Raw genomic sequence first — 21,948 nt, 5'->3', positions numbered from 1 at the left:
ATCTCTTTTTTTGGCTGGGATTTTAGTGAAATTGCCACTTAATTTTGTTTGTTAATTAACAGAGAAAATTAAGTACGACCAATTTTCATGTTTAATTTATAGCTAAAATACAATATATATATAATTATTTAAACAACCGCACTAGAAAAATAATATTATCTTTTTGGTGGAAGAAAATGTTGTAACTAGTATTTGCCTCGAAGTTGTTGTATATAAACTTGTCATTCTATGCATATGTTTTATTAGCAATTCTATGCATGTGTCCGTTAAGTGATTCGGAGAGAGAAAGATGAGCTACCGGAAATGAGGATAAAATTGACCTCGGTTCTTACTCGTCTTTTTCATATTCCATCACTTTTTTTGTTTGTTTTGTTTTTGCTTTTCAATTTCCGAGGAATAATATTGACCTACTTTATCTCACATTAACTTGATGGAAAGAAAAAAAAAGTCAAATCGTCCCCAACCTCTGTGTCCACTGAACATATAGTTGCTTCCAGGGTATGGCTATGGGTTACTATCTGAGTCTCTGAGACACTAAAACTTTTACTTATATCTCAGAGAATATGTAAACTCCTGAGATTTTTTTACCTTATCCTTATCTGTCGGCCAAAACAAGTTTGCACAGCCCTATGTTTTTTTTTTAATCAATTGGTTTTTGTTTTCTTCTTCTTTTATATTGGGTAATGGGTACCAGGGTAGGGAATGGGGATTCTAGGGAGGGAATTAATATTTTGTATTTTGTTGCTTTTTAATGAAAAGATAAATGATAATAGCGATGGATCGATATTGATGTAGTGGCTATAGCTATAGGTCATCAAGTAGGGATTAGTAATAAGACCAACAAAATATGTCAGGCCTTCTTTTTTCACAGTATATGATGAGTAATCTCTGTTTGCAGGCATTAGAAATATACGAAATTGACCTACTTGTTCAGTATATAGTCTGATTTTGATTGTGACGCTAAAACCTTTCTCTTTCTTCCATCCCAAAAGAAAAAAAAAAAAACTTGTGAAGCTCAGCTGTGTAAGATATTCATGTAAGTCATAAAAAACTAATATAGAGAGAGAGAGAGAGAGAGAGAGAGAGAGAGAGAGAGAGAGAGAGAGAAGAATGGTGTTTGATTCTTCTCCCAGAGAGAGAGAGAGAGAGAGAGAGAGGATCAGCTGGAGAGGGACAGACAGATTCGACAGAATCGTGAGAAATATCATATAATAATATTACTACAACCAACCAGAACTATTAAATTATTTTAAAGGGTAGAGAGGTAGAGTGCATATAATTAATGGTGGGGGATGGGGATGGGGATGGCGTAGGTGGGGTTAATTCTATAGAGGATATGCCAAAGTGTAGGGTTGGGATATTGTGGCCGTGCACAACAAGTTAAAGCAAAGAGAAGAGAGCAGCAGCAGCAGAGACATTGCTTTGCGCTTTGCTTTGAGTGCATGTTTCTCTGTGTGTGTGGTTGGTTTTCTCCTTCTCTTTCTTTATTTATTATGTTATATACACATATATATATTTATTTGTATATATTTTGGTACTGCATTATCCAGCACAAAATGATTGATTTAGAGTGAGAGAGACCACTCTGGCCTTAGCTTTGGTTTCAGCACACACGCAAGGGATTGGATCATGGATGGATGGATGGATGGGTGTGAATATCAAATCATCTCTCATTTAGGACATGGGTGTGCAGGTTCAGTCTATCTATATGCATAGCCTTGTAGGTGAAGAATAATTACAAGCATTTTCTAGCCCTCCCTCCGTCACGAGTCATCACAAAGTATACAATTATGGGTGTATTATTTTATGATTACAAGATCGAAAAAGTTACCTTAGCATTTTGGGATTTACAAATTTTCTACAATCATTAGTTCCCACATCTTATTATGATGCTAAAGGAATCTTTGGGAACTCGTGGACAAAATAACCTTTGCAATCCTTGATTGCTATGTCGTTCATTTAGGAAGAACTTTCATACAATGGGTATGCCACAATAGCAGTATTTCAAGCTAATCACGCACTACTATGTGCAAAAGTTAAAACAAATTTAGGAAGAACTTCCACGAACAGTGTCATCCCCAGTGTAAGTAAGTTTCTCTTCTCATTTAGATACAAAGATTCACCTATTTTTTATGTTCTTTTAAAGTAATGGGTAATCTCAACTTTTATACCTGAAATTTCTTCTAAGAATTGACAAATAATCTGTTTTAAGTTCATCAGCTATAACATCATAGCCTAAATAACTACAGCAGCTATAAACAAGGCCCACCCCCATTATGCCCTTTCTCATTGTAAACTATAACTATGCTTTGCTGTGTCATACATAAGAAACGTTACACATTGACGTATTATTTTTTGAAGTACTTGAACTTATTTCATTTGGATGAGTTCTTATTGCCCCACTTACTCTTCCGACTCTCGGATAATTTTACCAAAACCGGCACAGGATGAACCATAAGCGTGAACCTGTGTTCTTCATTAGGAGCCTCTGCATATTTTGGTTCTCAATTCAGTGATGGACCCAGCTATTCTCATCCACCAATTCAAAAGAACTATAAACATTATAAAGGAAACTCCTTCTGCAGAACATCTAGATTCCGAGAATCGCAGGCTTCCAACATGTCATTCCTAGAAGCACAGCTGCAACGAAGGCAAGAAAACAAGATATTTAAAAGGAACATTGCGAAGAGCGACTTCAATAATTTTTTTTTTTCTTTTTCTTTTATATTAAAATACCTCAAAGAAATTCTCAAATATTGCCAACCGTTATCTGCCTTCGGATTCATGGTAAGTGCTCGGACATAGTAACGAATGGAATCCTCATACATACCCTAGATGCATTCACAATAGGGAAGAAAGTTAATTGGTTAGACAAATGCTGTAAATCCCAAGATATTTGGGAAACTTTGATCACTTATAGCAGAAATTAAATAACAAGCCATAAATAGTTGAAATTAATACCCACATGAACAGTAAGAATTATGCACTTGTAGCTCTACTAAATGCAATTACCTCGAAGAAAAATATTTCAGGCTTTTGAGTTTGTTGGGAAACTAGTTGTACAGGTTTCAAGTAGGATAGAGGAAAGGGACCTACACATATTTTAGGGACAGACTTGGAGCTTGGATATGTTTTAATGATATTTTATTATTAGAATCCCAAGTATCTAATTACTCGCTATTGTTAGGTAATTGTGTAATTTTATTATTTCTGGACTGCTACATAAATAGTTAATAGTGTAATTGGATTTTCAGTTTTGCCATATTGATTGGGAGTAGACATAAATTCACCTTGTCTCTCCCCTTCCTTCTCATTCTTCTTTTTCTCTCTCCTATATATTCCTTTGGTTGTGCATCTATGTAGTATAACCACTTGCTTTTTACTTATTCGCAGAATCTCACTTCCTTTTCCATTGTAGTAAACATCAAAGTTTCAAACCAAACATTGTACACTAGTCATTCTAAATGGATCTCCGTACTAACATAGCTCAAGGTTTGTTGGGCTCCTGTAGTCTAAAGTACAAATGAAAAAGAATCCATTTCTACAAGAATTTTCACAGCCAGTTATACAAGAAACCCAAAACAAAGTAGGAATAATAAATTCAGTTCCCATCTAAAATTTCAAAGTGATAAAGAGTCAACCATAAGAACTAACCTGGTTGGCATAACTGATACCCATATTTGCCCACGCACGAACATAATTAGGCTTCAAATCTAGTGCCTGTACCCCGGGAGATAAAACCAAAAGTTAGTTCTAAGTTGATAATATAAAGTTTTCAAGAAAGCCAATTACAGATACGCAGAGTATATTAATTAGATTTGTTAATTCAATTAAAGAATACAGTGTAATCTATAAAGAACAATCTATTGAAAGGCACTGAAACCCAGTGGTAAACCCAAGCTCTAAGATCCATCTTTGAATTACAACCCACACATGATTCCCAATTGATGCACTAAAAAGACACAAGTAATAATTATAAATAAAAAATCTTAAATCATGGAATTGTTTATTTTGTAAATTAAGAAAGAAAAAGTACAGTTACTTTCTTGTTCAAGGCATGACAATAAGACAGATCAAGCATGTGGGTTAAAAATTAGCAGGTTTCTACTATGTTATTAGTGAATTCTCTACAAACAAACTACTCCAATCCAGAATGCATATAATTTTACAAAATACTAAGTCTTGCTTACAAATGCTTATCAGTCAAACATAAGAAGGGCTGCAGGGAAATTGTACGCTACATCTTCGCACAATGTTGGAAAGCCAACTTGTACAAGCAGCATCTGAATGACCATTTTCCCTTAACACTTGCTAACAAAAGTTTAGTTCAAATATTATAAATTGCAGACAATTTTTTATATGCTATAGCGACTAAGGTGACTATTCCGTTCTTCATTCGGAATGCAATGATTATTTTCTCCCTAAAGATTAACCGTACGAGCATATGAGGGTTGATTACACAAATTACCTGTTGATAAGCCAATATCGCATCAGCACTCTGAACACTGTTTGCCTGTGTTGCTCCAAGCTTGTTCCAAAGAGAGTAATCTTGCGGCTTTAGTTTCAAAGCTAATCGGAAGGACTCAATGGCTTTGTCATATTCTCTTGACAAGTTGTAAAGGACACCAAGTACTATATGCACATCAGCATCTTCAGGTGACATTTGAGCAGCTTCATTGAATAATCTAGCAACCTGCAGATTGCAAATAAAGTTTATTCATACCCTATCTTATCGAGTAGCAAGCAAGTGGACTGAGTAACAGAAATCTAACACGGTCAAAAAACCAATTTTGGGAACAAAAGTTCCAGAAAATGATGTTCTTAAACCATATGTAGTATAATGGTCACCGAGACTTAACTAATGATTTGAACTGCAATGTCTTCAAGCCCCACTTTATAGTGCAACAGACCACATCCAAAATTTGGAATGGAGAGTGCAGCCCTAACATTCTTGGGAATTTTGGGCACCGTGAAGGTCCAAATGGAACTCATCTTTTGCATGTATGCCAAATTTGTCTGTGCCCTTTGTCACTATTGAACATTATGGGTCCTTACCCACTCACTAGTCCTTCCTTCTATACTTGTGTTACATATTAAAACTGAATAATTTGTTAAGTTGACCAGGAAACTTTTTCAACCAGAATAGTCTATTAGATAATTTTGTAGGTGTACGAATGAATGCTGACAGCAGAATCTTAGTATACAGAGAGGAGAGTACACTCTCAATGCACATGGTTCCATTTCTCGTCACTACTTGCTTATAGATTAAAAAATGACCAGATCCACTGAAGTAACCATATACATAAGATATTCAAAAGTCAAAAGAGTATGAATTTCAACCTAGGGAACCTAAAAACATGACAATTCTAAATCCGAACACTTACATCAGCATAGTACAGAGAATCCGACAGCTCTGGTCGGGCAAGCACCCCATACTTTTGGTGATGGCGTAGCCATCCATATAGATACTTTAAAGCAGCAGCCTGCTCCAATTCTGCATATTTGAAGAGTCTTATTAGTTTCTAAGAACTCTAGAGAAGCATATTTCTCCGCTTCCCAGAGTTTTTGTTTCTAAAGGAAAAAACCACATTTATTCACACAAACTATGTGCTGCAGGGGCGTCATTGACTCAATACAATGATTAATTCCTTAAATAACTTTCAACTAATGACTACTCAAATGAAGTTCTTCTACTTTACTCATAATCATGGAGAAGGAACAACTTACCATTTGTATGACTCACTCCAAGAGCAAGAAGCACTTCGAGATTTGTTGGATCAGCCTCCTGTGCACGCATCATAGCTGCAATGGCCTGCAAAGATTATAGTTCAGAACAGTTGTCATTCTATGAAGTAAACTCATCATATGTATGACACAGGGCGAAAGAAAAAGATGCTTTGAGCTGAAGCACTGTATGAAATTTGCAAAACTAATGGACATATTATAAGGAGTTAATATAGTAGTACATATAGTCGTGTTATAGGAAGTATGCTGAAAATATACAATTTGTAAACACTAAATATCAAGAAAATAGGATTACCTGTTGATCATCATCATTTTCTGCATGTGCTATTCCAAGTAGCCTCCAACCTTCAGCATTTTCAGGGTTCTTGAGAACTTCAGCTTCTAATGCAAGCACTGCTTCACTCAAAAGACCCTTGTGGAACATGTCCTGGCCTTCTTTTAGTGGGTTTGGGTGACCGACATAAGGATTCATATCAGAAAACACATAGACCCCCCTTGAAGCATCAGAATGTTGTTTAGAAGCTACTTGCTCATTTAGGTACCTGCTTGACGATTATGGAAATTCAGTTTCTTGAAGCAAGAAAATAATAAATATCATAAAGGGAAAACACATGATAACCGCAAACCCACATGGCAAAACTATATAACATTTTAAAACTAAACAAAAATTCTCACACAACCCATGCTCATGAACTGCACAGTTCACTCTTCATCACTCAACTTTCCCCTTTTTCAACAAAAGCATATTAACAAAGAATGTTGAGTGACATGTGCATAATGAACAGTGAAATTCTCTCCAGCTAAGGAGCAAGCACCTGCCTGGTATGCAGGAATTAAAAAGATTATAATGTGTACCAATTTAAGAACAATTTATCACTTGATTCCTCATAATGTGAGCCATCAGCTCTATGCATATAAGCCCTAGGTGTCAATCTAAAGGCCAAAATCACCAACAGAAAAGCATGACTCACTTAATTGATATAACTGAAAACTTAAGAAGTTACAGTGGCTTTAACCTTACAAATCTATGCCACAAATTCATTAACCATTGGATTAGACATCAATAAACAAACACCTTGAATATGCCATACTAACCTCTTCAAAGTAGAGTATAGAGTAAACAAAGTAGGACAACAATTCTCTCAAAGAAGATTGATTTGACTTACTCATCATATGCATTAGCCCAGGTATCAGCTGAAGTATCCCCCAAGATTCCTTCACCAACCTGATTTCCAAATTCCTCTGCCCAGTCATCAACGTGCAACTTAGAGAACTGATTGACCCACTGATCATCAACTGACCCATGCTTCTCTTGTTCAGAAGCAAACTCATTTGCCCATTGATTGGGTCCATGAGATAGCTGGAAACCCATTAAAATTAGGCAGCATAAATTGGAACTGGATGTAACCTCATTGCATAACAGTTCAATGTATTAAAAATATGCACTTATATATGAGTTTGGTACGTTTGAACAGGAGGTTCTTGTAAATCAACATTAGTCTCAATCTTTTTTTACAACAAATTGCCCAAAAAAAATATGGTACTGGAAAAAAAAAAAGGTAACACATGGACACAAAGCCCATCTCAACACAGAGTTCATATCTTTGTTGACATCCCATGTCACAGATTGCAGCTTTGCTGCCAAAGGTATAGTTTCATTTGCCTTCAAGTATGAATTGCTAGCCTTGTTGCATTAAAATAAGATATTTTGTTTTATTTATTTTGTAAATCTTTACGTATTTTTATGTTTCAAAACAAATGATTAGTTGATCGCTCCAAGATATAGAAGCATCTTCATTTATAAGGGCTCTGTGAAAAAAGTTAATAGCATTTGAAATATTATTACCAATTCAATTAAACTAGTTTTTGTATGATCAAGTTTCTTTCATGTGTCAGCCAATACCCATAAGTCATGCCAGAAACAAACTCAGCCCTTCATTCCCTTCATAAATCAGAACCATGAACAGCTCACCCCCACACCCCACACCCTGCAACTCTCAGGAGAACAAGTATTTTGATAGAAACACTTAAATACATAGGAAATGTTCTTAGAATATGGGTGGGTATAATTCAGAAACTGAAGGGAAATATAAAACAAGTGAAATAATATTTCATGTTCAGACCAGATTCCTACCTCACCACGGGCATATTCGTCAGCCCAATTAGGACCTGCATTATACTGTTGTTGATATTCCCCTGCCCAATCCCCAGATGCAGATGATGTGGCAGGCTTGACTTGATTATCATCGATAATGAGTTCACCACGACTCATCTTTGACACAAACTGGAGAAACCTCGACTTCTGCATGCCACAAAAGGTAAACATATGAACAATGATGATGAAGATGATGATGATTCTAAAAAGACAAGTATGCGATGTGAAGCAATTATTAATGCAATACAGATTCCCTATGACAAATTACATGTGATTGGGCCCAGCATTTGTTTATGACCAACGTCCTGACTAAATGTCATGTTAATTAACCGCCCCCAAGCTATTTGTTGGCCAGACATCAGGGATTAATTCATGCGTCTGCTAACAAAAACTGAGAGATGGACTTCTCAAGGACATGTATGAAATGAAAAAAAAAAATTCAGTCGGTTGGAGCATTTCTTGAGATTTTTATGAGACTTTAAGCAATGAATCATTTTTTGGGAATTCCAAAATTAGTCTCCAAAATGACGAATTTCAAACAATACTTGTCATTTGCTCTTCCGTAAAGCATAATTTGGAGATCAGTAACCTGCTAATTTCTGAAACCAATTGACCCTATAGAATATGAAGTGCTTCCATAACAGATTATGCGACTATTGTGGTTCAATTGGTTCAGCTGAAAAAAGATAAGTCAATTACAAGGTGTGCATTAGCATTGTTGGAAAGAGTATCATTGATTCCAAGTTTCATTTGTTGATGCATTATTCATAACACTAAAAAAGTTCAAAATTTATTTGGAAACTAAGGAGGTGCATGCACACACATGGAGAATTTGTATAAACCTGAAACTTTGGGTCATCATTCTGAGCTAGTGTATTTGCAAGCATACGAGTCTGCTCCATTGCAGCTAAGTTTGCCATATTTGCACCTCTCATATGATCTGCAGACATCAACTGGGACTGTTCCTGTAACCAGGAGAAAGAGGTAAATATCTATCATTTTAGCTATATCCATTTAACTTGATTCTAACTTCGGAGTCCAAATCCTATTACAACTAGGAGTATCAAGCAACATATGCACATTGTCTTACTCTTTCAGTTCAAGGTGAGCACATGAACAATAATGTGATGGAACCTAAACTAAGGTGATAAGCCTTGCTTAATTAAGGTGTCAAACCTTGAATATCTCTTCTGCTTTTTCATTTTTTTTAAGGGAGTTTCACTAAAACACCCAAAATAGGGGCTTAAATTATAAAAAAACCCAAGCACTATTTAAACATATAAACACACCCAAAACCCATCATTACACACACTCAAAATCCATTTATAAACACACCCAAAAAGTTGACTTTGGGGTTGATTTTGGGTGTGTTTCTATGTTTAAATAGTGCTTGGGTTTTTCTATAAATACATGTCTAGGATTGGGTTTATTTATAAATTTGTATTTTTTTAATTTATATTTCAAGCATACTCCACCATTTATCACTTGTTCCAAACCTCAAAAAACATCTGTAAGGCTCTTTTGTCTTCACCATCAACAAGCCCCTGCTTCCAGGATTCCCAAAACTATAAATATTCACTGCCTACAAATAATCCCCAAATCCAAGCGACATCTATAGCTGAAGAAAATTGCAACTTACCCTAAAAAAGCCAATTATTTTTCTACCACCAATTTAACCTCATCCACACATTTACAGATGTCTTTAGTTCAACTAAAACAAAACTATGATAGCAAGAACTACTTGCAACTGTTGTTCTGCAATACATCACAAAGGTCAATGGTTGACCAATAGCACATAAGTCTAGAATTGATGGATGTGATTGAAATACAAACTACAATACTCCTTTACCTGCTCAAATTCAGAGGCCCAACCATTGGCACCATGTTGTCGCTCAAATGAGTGAGCCCACGCATTAGGATCACCATGATCTACTCTGTGTTGGTTAAATTCAGTCACCCATCCTTCTGTAGCGTGAGCACCAGGTTTCATTATAGCTTGGGATTCATTCCAATAATCCTCCAGTTCCCGAAACCTTGCAGGCAGAGGTCCTTTACTGTTGACATCACTCTCGATATCTAAAGAAGATAGAAGTGCATTTACCTGGAAAAGTAAAAAGTATTAAATCAACCGAAACTGTTGAGAAAATGTCTTGCAGAGAACAGGACAAGGCATCTTTAACATGAACAACTCAACAAACAAATTGCTGATACAGATCCGAAGACATGCAAGAAATGACAATGATCCGGAAAAAAATTTACTCTAGGGTGCTCATAGAGCAAACCAAAATAACATATTTTACTAGAAAATAAATAAATTTAAATTTCTAACTGAGAAATTCTAAATATGTATGCAAATCGCAGTAAAGAAAATAAGAGAAAATTAGAGGGATAATGATAAAATGTTCAGTCAAATCTCAACTTGTGAACGCCTGAACTGTTGACAATGGTGTTCATCCCTACTTAGCTTACTCCATGAAGGAATATTCATAATTGGAGCAAATAAAAGCAACCGAAGAACTTTTGAAGGATACGATACAATTGAGGTAAGAGAAATAAAGTTCCAAACCTGCCCATTAATAAAATCTTCACTTTTATCTGCAAAAAAATGTCGGGCCATGATGCTGGTGCGATCACGTATGCACCGTTTGTCACCGGCGGACAATCCTAACACTGGAAGTGGAGCCGGACGGAAAGGCATTCCACCACGGCTACTTTCAACAAATGAGTGCAAAAAGCTTGACAACACCCTTTGTGGTGGCCCTGAAACACACAATTAGAAAGGAGATAAATCTCAAAAATAATCTTCAATCCTTTAAGCTGAAGATAGATACTGCTCCTGGTTATTTGATCAGAAAGAGACCCTCGCGCAATTGAATATAAAAGAAAGAAATTTCTACATGTTAAATTCCTTGTTCTTTTTTTTTTCTTTTTTTTTCAATCTACCTGTTAGCGTTTTGGGGGAAAATAGTTGTTTTGTGTGTGGTCCATATGCCACATTAGGCCAAATGATGATTGGCCATCCCGTATATAAAGTTCATTTACCACTTTCAAAATGTCCTATTGCTCCATTAAGTCCATAAACACCAGAAAAAAGATAAACAAGCTGCTTTCTATGTCCAGAAATTCTACTTGATCTTAGAATGTTGTGCTCAATACTCCCTCTCTCATCCATAACCCTACTTTTGAGTGGACATACACACGGACAAGTGAACTCTTCTTTGGGTGACCTGGAGCACTTAGGTAGTCCCTATTAACATGGAAAATATAAGGCGGTTTGGCATCATATTGTAGTATTCAACCTAAACGCCTAGAAGGATAGGCTCAAAAGGTGCATATGGCCAGCAAGATTGAGGCACTAGTGCACAAAGCAAGAAGCTTCAAGCAGACCTTTTGCTTTATTATAAAATACTACCATGAAGCTGGAAGAGGATACACATCTTATAACTCATCTGATAATAGAAATAACAAAAGATCATTTCTCTTTCCACCATGAACTATAAAATCTCAATAATGCATCGCTAAGATTCTTAAATGTATAATGATCGCTTCCTGGACTCACTTGGGCCAAAGAACTGTTTCACACATTAACTGGCAATTAAGAAAGTTTAACTAAACTTTTCAAGCTTCTTCCTTACTTCAAAGTTGAGCCCTTCAAGAAATATCATAAAGTAGCTCTGACATCCAAACCTTCAAAAGTATCCCATACTGTGTTTTCTTTTCATTTCTAAATGCCAGCTTTTGTCTCTTGATCTTCTGCCAAACACTCTTCCTCAAGCAACTCTACTAATCTTTAATGTTGGTAAACAGAACCCAATTCTCCTTTCTTGAACAAGCATCTTGTGATTTATATATTCTCTAATGTTACTAAGCTCTAGCGTTGGCAAGCAATTAATAACATGTAGGAAACAAATAGTATAAAAACTAAAAATTTGAGAGATTTACCATCCAAAGTCGGTTGAAGCTGAGGAGCAGCTCCAAGATCATAAATGCGGTCAAGTTGAGGAACATGCATAGGCGGAGGTTGAGAACTCTGTATCTCATCCCACGCATTGTCAAGTAGTCTATTGCCGTCAACAGAGTTGAAGTTTCGAAGAAAGTCCGAGCTCTGAACAAAACGACAACGCAAACTAAGTACAAGACTAGAAGAGAAGGCAGTGAAAAAAGATTAGAGCTTCGATTGCCAGTACCTGAGTGCCAGGTTGCATAAACGGCTGCTCAAACTCCGAGCCAGGGAGTTGCTGCAGGTGGCCATGGGCGTCCGGATAAAACTGCGGCTCAGAAGCTGTGGGCGTGGATTGAGGTATCTCCTTCAACCTTTCCTGCGCGTGAATTGTACAGAAGCATGAGAAAACGACGCCGTAGAAGCCACTGATGATGAAATTGAGGATCGATAATTCAAAACGAAGAAGAGAAACTGAAATTGAAAAGAGCGAAGAGGGAGACGACGAACCTGTGTCTTGGAAGAGGAGCCGATAAGAGCGTTGGCGAGAGCACCGAAAGGATTGGCGGAAGAAGATGATCCTGGAACCGCACAAGCTGCACCGCCAGTCACAAGCTCGCGCATCGCCATGGTCGATGGTGGTCTTCTTCTTCTTCTTCTTCCTCTTCAATCCACAACAGAATTATACAACAACCACCACCACCACTGTTTTTTTTTTTCTGTGTTATTAAATATGTAAAATAAAATAAAAATGAATAAATTTAAGTCGGTTGGTTGGGTTGGGAATTGAGAATATGTAGAGATTAATCTTTTGGGGATAACAGCTTTTGATGGCTTCCAGTTCCTCTCGGTTGTCTTCGCCTGCCAAAGTTATCAATGAATTTCAATTTTCCTTTTTCCTTTATTATTCTTATTATTATTTTGGTTCATCTTCCTCGTTGGGTCGTGTGACGCTGCTGACGTGGGCGAAAATACACAACTTGCCTTTGTCCATGACCTCTCTATCTATAGTTGGGTAGAATTTTGTTTTTAACAATAAAACTCCAGCTTTCGTCCAAAAAAAACAATAAAACTCTAGTAAATTTCAATTTTTTTTACTTGCAAATTGGGAGAGTAAGAATTTGAAGCTCGTGCGTATAAGTAACTGCCCGTAACTATTGAAGTTACATTTTTTGCTCTAAATTTTAAATCATTCAACTTGATTTATCAAGGCCATTATGAAGACTCAATCTTAAAAAATTGTGAACAATTATTTGAAGTAGAACTTAAAAAAGATCGATCATTTTATACCATAAAATTGAGTAAGGTTGAAAGAGTGATTTGTATTTTTTATGAGTTGTGTTATGGTCAATCTTACATGTGCGTGAGTGATTTTTTATGTATGTAATCACAATGTATAAAATTTAAGCACATAAATCTTGTGTTACCCTTAAGTTACATATAGTTGAGTGCATAGTGGCCTCTCTTCTTTGTTTTTCTTTCCTTTTAATAAGGAAGGGATATCAGAAGAGTGGTTTCTATCATTTATTTTTATTTTTATTTTTATTTTTATTTTTATTTTTATGTAAGGAAGGGAATATAGGAGTTTATTATGTTGTGGGCCCATAAGAATTTGTGGCCTGGGCCAGATTGCATTGAATCGTTCCAAAACACAGGCTGAGGCCCAACCCCTGAAACGAACTGAGCGAGTGTGAGTTAGCAACTCGAAATTGGAAGAATAAAACAGTAAAAAAAACTAGAGAAAAACGAAGCAAAAGAGCAAAGAAGCAAAACGAAGAGCCAAAAATCCCCAAATCGGAAATCGGGAGAATGGCAGAGTCGTCGAGCAGCGGGCTGACGTTCAAGCTTCACCCTCTGGTGATCGTGAACATATCGGATCACTATTCTAGGGTTAAGTCTCAGATGCACCCGCCCATCACCAACACAGCGACAACAACAACAACGCCACCAAACAACAATGGCGCCGAAGGAGCAGTAGAAACAGCGCCTTCTTCTTCTTCTTCCTCTGCCTTGGCCTCGTCTCCGAGGGTCTTCGGCTGCGTTATTGGGGTTCAGAGGGGCCGCACAGTCGAGATCTTTAACAGCTTCGAGCTCCTTTATGATCCTGCAACTCACTCCCTCGACCGCGCCTTCCTCGAGAAGAAGCAAGAGCTCTGTTGCGTTCTCGTTCCTTAATGAGTTTTCATTTTTTTGTGTGATGGTTTTAGGGTTTCAATGAATGTTTGCGCTAACCCAATAATCTTTTTCTTTCTTTTGTCAGATAAGAAGGTGTTCCCGCACTTTTACATACTGGGATGGTACTCTACGGGTACTGATGCTCAGGAATCTGATATGAACATCCACAAAGCTGTAATTTTCATCACCTTTCTCATTGCATATGCTTATGTGCAACTTTTACCTTTTGGAATCCCTAAACACTATATTATGTGACACTTTCAAAGACCTAATCACGTCAACTATGAACCCATCAAGGGTTCTTTCTTGAATTTGAAATTCTATTGCCAAAGTTTCAATTAATTGCACACTAGAGCTTTGTGCTAGTGACCAATGCTGTCTGGATGCATGTTTCTTTTTAGTTATGATGATTAAGATGCATTTTAGTTTCCGCATTGATAATAATGCTGCGTGTTTACTTTGTCACAGTTGATGGATATCAATGAAAGCCCTGTTTATGTTCTCCTCAACCCTTTGATCAACCCTGCCCAAAAGGATCTCCCAATCACTATTTACGAAAGTGGTATGTCAGCTGCATTGTTATCTTACTATGTATATGAGCTTTTGTGAGCATTGCCAATTAGTTGTACACCTAGGATTTTCCCCCATTTTTTGAATTACCTATGATATCTTGTGTCACTGTGTCATTATCCATAGCTGATGTGTGAGTTTGCATGTGTTATCTTCCTGCAGTATACATGCAGTTCATTCTTCTTCCTATATACTAGCATGGATCACTTATTTCTGTTTACACTGGTTGGTTGTTGTTTGTTTGAGGTTCTGTATTGGAATCATCCATTTTTTGTGCTGCCTAAGCAGCAATGCTCGAGAAACTATGGCAAACTAAAGTGCTATAGTGCCAGTGCCATTTCTTTCTAGATACTCTTTAAGATAAGGTTGCCCATTAAACTTCGTTGTTGTTCAGGCTTTGTCGTTTTGTAGTAAGTAGGCTGTTCTTTGCGTCTTGGCATGTTTAGAATTTCCATATAAATAAATAAAAACCCTCACATTGATGATGTGCTGCTACAATTTTATCAATTTCGGGCTCTCCTTTCTCAATGTTATATAGGATTTTTTTTTCTTTGTTTGTTGTATAATTAATAGTTCCTTTAATTCTCATTAGTTCTGTTAAAGTCATGGTCCCAAGTGAAATCCATGTGCTGAATTTTGTGATTTTTTTTACTAGTATAATTCGTTAGGGTCTCCCCCCTTTTGTAAGTGAATGGTCTTGGAAGTTCTTTTTCTTTTCTCCCCCCAAATATTCTAGAGTTCATTCTTATGAGAACTTATGTGATTTGAACAGATTGCTTGCTTCATATAGTTTCTGTTTATATGTTCACTGTCTTAACTATTTTTGGTTTTGTGGTGTTAACATTACAATTCCAGAGCTGCATGTCATCGATGGGATTCCACAGCTGATTTTTGTCAGTTCAAGTTACACGATTGAGGTTAGACATATTCATTCTTATCTACCTTAAATGTTATTAACTATTATCAAGCAGGGTTACTAATACATTTTATTTTTTATTTTTGTGTGTTTCAAAGACGGTAGAAGCTGAACGTATCTCAGTGGATCATGTCGCTCATCTTAAACCATCTGATGGAGGTTCAGCAGCAACTCAATGTGAGCTCTCTCTCTCTCTCTCTCTCTCTCTCTCTCTCTCTCTCTCTCTCTCTGTAATTGTGTGGAGGTATGTGTTTCATCTATTTCTGATTAGAACCTGGTCTGTGGATTTTGTGCAGTGGCTGCTCATCTTACAGGAATTCACAGTGCCATCAAGATGCTAAATAGCAGAATTAGAGTGCTTCATCACTATCTTCTAGCTATGCAGAAAGGTGTGTACATGCTTTTAGTAGAAGATGATGGATTCATTATTAACGTAGATATCACTATGTGAGTACATTAGTTTTCATAAAGAAGCGAAGGCGAAGGTTACAATCAACCCCCAGAACTTTAAAAAAAAAAAAGAAGATAAGACAAGCCCCAAAAACATAATTTAACCCCTCTTTAAACTGAGTTAGATGCCTAAACGAGTCTTATACCTCAGAACTAATAAAAACAAGAATTTGTAATAATTGCTCTTGTTTCCTTGTATGCAGGTGATATACCTTGTGAGAATTCTCTGCTAAGGCAAGTATCAAGTCTTCTGAGGAGGTTGCCTGCCATTGAATCGGGGAAATTTCAAGATGATTTCTTGATGGTGAGTGTTGCTTGTTTCAAGATGATTTATTTTCAGTATTTACATGTGATGTCTGATTGCAGATACTGGCTGCAGATAAGCTGACATCTTTATCTCATTACTTGCTCTGTTGCTCACTCCTTTGTTTATTCTTTTTTTCTTTTTGTAGGAATACAATGACACATTATTGATTACATCTTTAGCTGTGCTTACCAACTGCTCAAGGTATGAACTGAACTGAACTTTTCAATGTCGATCATTCTATTACAATAGAATCCTGTAAGAGCTATTTTAACAAGATAGAAGATAAACAGTACAGTGTCAACGTAAACTATTCTATGTCAAACCATTTTGATGCTAGGTATGAAATTGTGGTCTTACACCTGGAATATTGTTTATTCAATGGGAGTTGTCATAGGGTTTAGCATACAAATAAGGTTCGAATCTATGATCGCAATCATACTAATGCACTTACCAAGTTTGCACTCAGAGCAGGTGTATATTGTGTCGATATTCGCATTGAGGGATTATTATACTACAGTAGTTGAATGACTTTTTATCACCTTTTCATTGTTACCATAAGCATTGCATTAGTTGAATATGAAATTGTAATTGTCATTTCATAGCTTATTGTGATATTGTAACAAGATTTTATTTTTGTTTTCTCAGTACAATGAACGAGCTAGTCGACAAGTTCAACACTGCATATGACAGGCATACTCGAAGGGGTGGACGGACCACTTTTTTCTGAAAGCATCTTTGCCAATCTGGCAGTCTTTAGTTTCTTTGAGAACATTTTGGGTGCTGCTATTTTGTTTTTTGACTCTGCATAGCACATAGAAGCTTAGAAATTATTGCCAAGACCTAGACAATTCAGAAAGAAATATAAATCTCATAGCTCTCTCTCTCTCTCTCTCTCTCCCCCTCATATTATACCAATGAAAAAATATCATTAAAATAGTTCCTTATTCAGACATCAGTGTACGGATTGAAAAAGAAAAAGGAAAAAAGGACACGAGTGTAGGGGCTGTGTGCATCTCTGCCTTTAGAAAACCCACAAAGTCTCGTTGACCGGTATCTTTGAGACGGATTTGGCATCTTCCTTTATCAAATTAAAATACACTGAAAAAAAAAACCCATAGCCCAAAGAAAAGTTGCACATAAACCAACCAAACTCTAAACGAACTGCACATCACACTTGAAGAACCGCCGCAATCCGGCTAGCAACAGCAAAGCAGGAAAACAGTTTACTTTGCATCAAATTCCAAATGACGTATATTGGCTCAGCAATTTAAGCTGTGACCATCACAAGCAACCTACATTAACAATGCACTGACTAATTAGGGTTCAAATAGACAGTTCGGATGAGGAGACAAGGATGCCATCTCCATCCGCGTACAACCATTCTCCCTCTTGAATCAAGACGCCTCCAATACTTACAGGAACATGCTTTTGGCCAGACCCAGAGTCGTTTTTGATAGGTCTCACTGGACAAGTTGCCAAAGCTCTCAACCCAATCTCACATTCATTGATCTCATCCACATCTCTCACGCAACCATTTATCACAATCCCAGCCCATCCCATAATCTCAGCCGACCGAGCCAGCATCCCTCCGGTGACAGCACGTCGCATGCTTCCTCCTCCATCAACCACTAAAACCCTACCCTCGCCTTTCGTGGAGAGAAGCTCTATAACCAAAGTATTGTCCTCAAACACCTTCAGCGTCACGACAGGGCCTGCGAATGCCTGCCATTTTCCATATTTCTGGAACACTTGCGGCACAAGACGCAGGTCTCCACTGGCCAGAAGGTCAGGATGTGCATCGCAAATGTCGGTTGTTGCTAAAGCAGCGGCCGCCAGGTTTCTCCTGTACTCCGAGGACACGCCAACAACCTGAAATCTCTTCTCGAGGTTTAGCCAAAGCTCACGCGACGAAGCGAGTCCTGCTGTGAATGGGAGGACGTGTTCCGAACATGTTGACCTCATCCAGGTTAACATGGCCTGATCCTTGTCGTGCCAAATCTCAAAGGCTGGATTAATTTGATCAGTGAGATCATTTCCTTCCTTGTCCGTCAAGAACTGAGCTGGACAAGGTTCGCTGCCATTAATAATTCCCATGAGCTTGTAACGACTAAAGATTTGCTCGAAAAGTAGCTTCCAGAAAAAGTAATTCTGGCGCTGCAGCTTTGCAGGTATCACTGTAGCTATTTTCTTTAGGGTGACAGAGGTATATGAATATCCTTGAATTCCACGGCTAGTAGGAACAGATTCGATCATTGTAGTTTCAATGTGTTTAATTGATTAGCTATAAAGAGTGTTTGTTTGGCTAGAAAATAGGAAAGGAAAATTTCTATTGATAGAGAACTTGTAATGCCCTACTTGAGGATTTTAATTGGTTGCAGCTGCTGGAAGATCGAATCTGGGTAAGGCCCCTCAAAAAGATTTGATAAAATTTAATATTTGTAATAATATTGGAGAGATTATATAAATAAGCCACATTTGTTTTCTTTTCTTACAAAAAGTTTCTCATGCATTGAAAACGAGACCAACTTGAAATAGAATACAAGCCACATGACACATGCGGTGCGGGGTTCAAAATATTTTTCCTTTTCTGCCGAGGTGTCAAGTATATTCTATTGATCAAAGGTGCAATAGTGCATAGCTCAGTCGGTCTCTTCCACCTCCACTCACATGGGAAGAGATTCAAAAATCATAGTTACCCGATAAATATTTGTGTAAACCACCATCCCTAATTGCTTGTACCAAAAAAAACCGCTCCTAATCAAGGCTTCATGTTCAAAGTTCCAGTAATGAGTGTTTTCTTCCAGTTCATTGTTAAAAAAAATATAGCCTAGATTAGTTGTGCACCTAGGGCTTTCCTGATTTTGTGAATTCCCTATCATATCTAAAGTCATATCTATGGCTGGTGTGTGAGTTTGTATATGTTATATGCCCATTAGACTTGCCTTTTGTTCAGGCTTGGTAATTTTGAAATAACTAGGCTGTTGTTTCAGCTTCTTGCTTGGCATATTGAGAATATCCATTTGACTAGTTTTCTATCAAAGACGACCCCTCACATTGATGATGTTGTGCTACAATTTTATCTATTACAGGCCCTCCTTTCTCACTGTTGTTTAAAATCAAGAAAAGACCAACTCGATATCCAAAAATAGTTTTGGTTTTGGATATATGCAATGCAATAATAACTTCTGGATGTCTATAGAAGCACTCAAAACAGAAACAAACAAAAAACAATTAAAATTTAGCTATATGAATGCATTGATAACTTTTGGATGTTGGTGTTACAGCTTCATATATATGGATGAATTCTTACAATAAAATGGGTTCATCAAATAAGATAGAGAAACAACTCTTCGTATAAGGGGGGGGTTTCATTGAGGATATCCAGCTCTATGGAATTGCCATCCATCATAACATCCCATTTCACAGCCCTCCAAACATATTGTCAGCCATGGCCTCTGGTTATGAATTTTGCTAAGAGTTGGATATCCTTTGCTAGCAAGAGGTGTGCCCCCAATACCAAGCCAGTGTAGTCCAGGGAAGGAAGGCCTCTTAAGAAACCTCAGTGAATTAACAGACAAACCAATGCATTTCAGAAGGTCAAGCCTCCGAAGTAGTTTACATTCGTCCCGAAACGTTTTCCTCATAGCCAAACAATCTAGAGAAACATCAGTCACAGAGCAATGCCGGAGACACAACTCAGTAATCTCAGTACCAGCCATGGCAATTGTAAAAATGGCTTTATCTGATATTCTAGGCATGTGTCCTAAATCCAGGGCTGACAATGTTTTGCGAATTGTGCCTCCACCATGGAACAAAAAAGAAATTCCCTCATCAGTCACCCTCTCACAGTGTCTGAGACACAAATGTGTTATGGATGGAATCCCCTGGGCAAGAACCGATAAGCCATAATCTGTAATATCAGCTCCTGCGAGATTCAGCATACTTAAGCTACGAAGGGATGAAATGGAACCGAGGCAGGAATCTGCTATGCTCCTACACCCACACAGGTCAAGCACCTCCAGGACCCTAGAACGGGTCAGCTGCTTCACGGTTTCACTAGTTATAAGACTGCAGGACAGCAACTTCACCTCAACAAGGGAACATTGGAACTCAGTAACATCAAGAAAGGCCAAGTCTGACAAAAAAAAGGCATTCCGAGCTTCAAACTTCTTCAACTTCAGACACGAGTGTAAGATCGATGCATAACCTGCATCACTGACTTTGGAAAACCCACAGAGTCTCACTGACTCTAGACATTTACAGACTTCAGATAGAAGAAACATGCCCATATCGTTTACCCTTTTGAATGAGACTTGCTGGTTATGTCTACTTCGTATAAGAGACAATCCCATCAAATGATGGAAAGAGGCCAAATATTGAAGCCCGGTGTTGGTTAAGTCATGATTTGGTAATGGTTGCTTAACTGGTCTGTCTTCAAGATCTAGCTCTACCAAAGCAGGGAGATTTCCGGAAATGGCCATGATTAGCTCATCGGATATAGCATCTAAGACAAGGGACAAGCGCTGCAATGTGAATACAGATGATAATGGAGAGACGGGGATGCTGACATGAGCTGTTTGCACACTGTTCCTATCAGCACCAACTCTAATCTTATCCATGAGACGAATTACATCTTGCTCAAGCACTGACTGCAACTTCATACTTTTGAGAGCACTAGGCAGGAAGAAATCAATGGACTGAAAAGCATTTGCTCCTACATCTCTCCCTCGAATCTTAAGAGAAAAAGACTGTTTGATTACCAAAGAAACAAACTTTAGCTTTTATACATTCCTTTTCTCATGAAACATGCTTTCTCATATGAAGTTTTACATTATATATCAAAGAGCAGCATTCAGACACAATAATATTACCTCCAAGCACAAGCATCCATTAAGCATTTGGTCCAGGTTGGTCTTAAATGCTTCAGTTGAGCACTGGTCTACCAACTCTAACACAAGCACCCTAACAAAAACCTTCTCGTTACAGAAAAGATCAAGATGCAATCTTGGGTTGGGCAAAACTAGACAAAATATCAAAATGGATTACCTGAGATTGGGGCAGGCCTCCCCGATGGAAGTGAAGACTTGATAGGACAGCAGGGAGCAGCTTAACAAATTCAGTTCTTGAAGATGTGTGCCCAGAATAACTCCGAGTGACAAATTGTCAAGGTGGAGACAATTTAGGGTGAGGCTGTGGAGGCCCCTGCAGCCACCAACAATACTATTTAGAATCTGAGCATCAGGAGAAAATGCCTGCATATACAATTGCAATTGCCATTCTTTTTATAATTTTCAGTTCACAAAACAAAAGGCAAATAAAAGAAACCCAAGTATAATTCAGAAAGAAAAAGACTTTACAGAGAGATTGATAGACGAGAGTAAAGGCAGGGCCTGAGAGACTGAGAAGCTCATGGCTTTGTTAACGCATGAAACTGAGCACAGAGCCTCTATTTCCAACTTGAGCAGAACTTCCTCTATCAATAAGCTGCTGGGCAGTCTCTCCAAACCCATCCTCCTTTCTTCTTTTCGCTTCTTCTGCTCCATCTTCTCTAATTTGGCATCAACAACTGCCCGGTTTCGACCTATCTGTATGAAGAAGAACTAGTTTTGGGACTAGTCACCATGGGGTTTACAAGGCTCTTTCTTTACGGGCTTTTCGACCTATCTGTATGAAGAAGAACTAGTTTTGGG

The 21,948-nt window shown here is 37.7% G+C and overlaps 3 protein-coding genes and 1 pseudogene across 3 annotated transcripts; 1 reads left to right on the top strand and 3 right to left on the bottom strand.

Annotated features, from left to right (window-relative positions):
* Window positions 1-2,084: 2,084 nt before the first annotated feature.
* PEX5 (peroxin 5) lies at window positions 2,085-12,725 on the bottom strand. Its single transcript, XM_008248291.3, has 15 exons — window positions 12,351-12,725; window positions 12,088-12,219; window positions 11,843-12,005; window positions 10,467-10,660; window positions 9,750-10,001; window positions 8,743-8,865; window positions 7,880-8,047; window positions 6,912-7,105; window positions 6,041-6,287; window positions 5,728-5,812; window positions 5,385-5,494; window positions 4,469-4,693; window positions 3,655-3,720; window positions 2,737-2,831; window positions 2,085-2,640 (listed from the first exon to the last, which is right to left on the bottom strand). Exons 1-15 carry the CDS (start codon window positions 12,468-12,470, stop codon window positions 2,562-2,564), a joined length of 2,253 nt encoding a protein of 750 aa, XP_008246513.2. The 5' UTR covers window positions 12,471-12,725; the 3' UTR covers window positions 2,085-2,561.
* Window positions 12,726-13,570: 845 nt separating this feature from the next.
* LOC103344664 (COP9 signalosome complex subunit 6a-like) lies at window positions 13,571-17,145 on the top strand. The gene is made up of 9 exons (XM_089043847.1): window positions 13,571-13,995; window positions 14,101-14,189; window positions 14,484-14,577; window positions 15,441-15,502; window positions 15,600-15,678; window positions 15,798-15,890; window positions 16,155-16,255; window positions 16,404-16,459; window positions 16,904-17,145. Exons 1-9 carry the CDS (start codon window positions 13,650-13,652, stop codon window positions 16,983-16,985), a joined length of 1,002 nt encoding a protein of 333 aa, XP_088899973.1. The 5' UTR covers window positions 13,571-13,649; the 3' UTR covers window positions 16,986-17,145.
* Window positions 17,146-17,442: 297 nt separating this feature from the next.
* On the bottom strand, window positions 17,443-18,511 carry LOC103344653 (putative 4-hydroxy-4-methyl-2-oxoglutarate aldolase 3 pseudogene; annotated as a pseudogene).
* Window positions 18,512-19,487: 976 nt separating this feature from the next.
* LOC103344643 (RNI-like superfamily protein) lies at window positions 19,488-21,894 on the bottom strand. The gene is made up of 4 exons (XM_008248257.3): window positions 21,616-21,894; window positions 21,305-21,510; window positions 21,130-21,220; window positions 19,488-21,006 (listed from the first exon to the last, which is right to left on the bottom strand). Exons 1-4 carry the CDS (start codon window positions 21,799-21,801, stop codon window positions 19,627-19,629), a joined length of 1,863 nt encoding a protein of 620 aa, XP_008246479.2. The 5' UTR covers window positions 21,802-21,894; the 3' UTR covers window positions 19,488-19,626.
* Between the last annotated feature and the right edge of the window lie 54 nt (window positions 21,895-21,948).

The sequence above is a fragment of the Prunus mume genome, linkage group LG1 (assembly GCF_029339155.1).
Source record: "Prunus mume cultivar Tortuosa linkage group LG1, ASM2933915v1, whole genome shotgun sequence".
Taxonomy (NCBI): Eukaryota; Viridiplantae; Streptophyta; class Magnoliopsida; order Rosales; family Rosaceae; genus Prunus; species Prunus mume.
This window is presented reverse-complemented; position numbering and strand designations above follow the sequence as displayed.

Bases quoted from the DNA above. Each gene is read 5' to 3' on its own strand.
- LOC103344643 (XM_008248257.3), bottom strand. From the start codon at position 21,801: ATGGAGCAGAAGAAGCGAAAAGAAGAAAGGAGGATGGGTTTGGAGAGA. The intron at 21,511-21,615 runs GTAAAGTCTTTT...TTGTATATGCAG, and splicing joins TCTCGTCTATCAATCTCTCT to GCATTTTCTCCTGATGCTCA. The intron at 21,221-21,304 runs GTAATCCATTTT...GGTTTTTGTTAG, and splicing joins GAGGCCTGCCCCAATCTCAG to GGTGCTTGTGTTAGAGTTGG.
- LOC103344664 (XM_089043847.1), top strand. From the start codon at position 13,650: ATGGCAGAGTCGTCGAGCAGCGGGCTGACGTTCAAGCTTCACCCTCTG. The intron at 13,996-14,100 runs GTTGCGTTCTCG...TTCTTTTGTCAG, and splicing joins CGAGAAGAAGCAAGAGCTCT to ATAAGAAGGTGTTCCCGCAC. The intron at 14,578-15,440 runs GTATGTCAGCTG...TTACAATTCCAG, and splicing joins AATCACTATTTACGAAAGTG to AGCTGCATGTCATCGATGGG.
- PEX5 (XM_008248291.3), bottom strand. From the start codon at position 12,470: ATGGCGATGCGCGAGCTTGTGACTGGCGGTGCAGCTTGTGCGGTTCCA. The intron at 10,002-10,466 runs GTTTGGAACTTT...TTACTTTTCCAG, and splicing joins AAGATTTTATTAATGGGCAG to GTAAATGCACTTCTATCTTC. The intron at 8,866-9,749 runs GTAAAGGAGTAT...TCCTGGTTACAG, and splicing joins GGGCCTCTGAATTTGAGCAG to GAACAGTCCCAGTTGATGTC.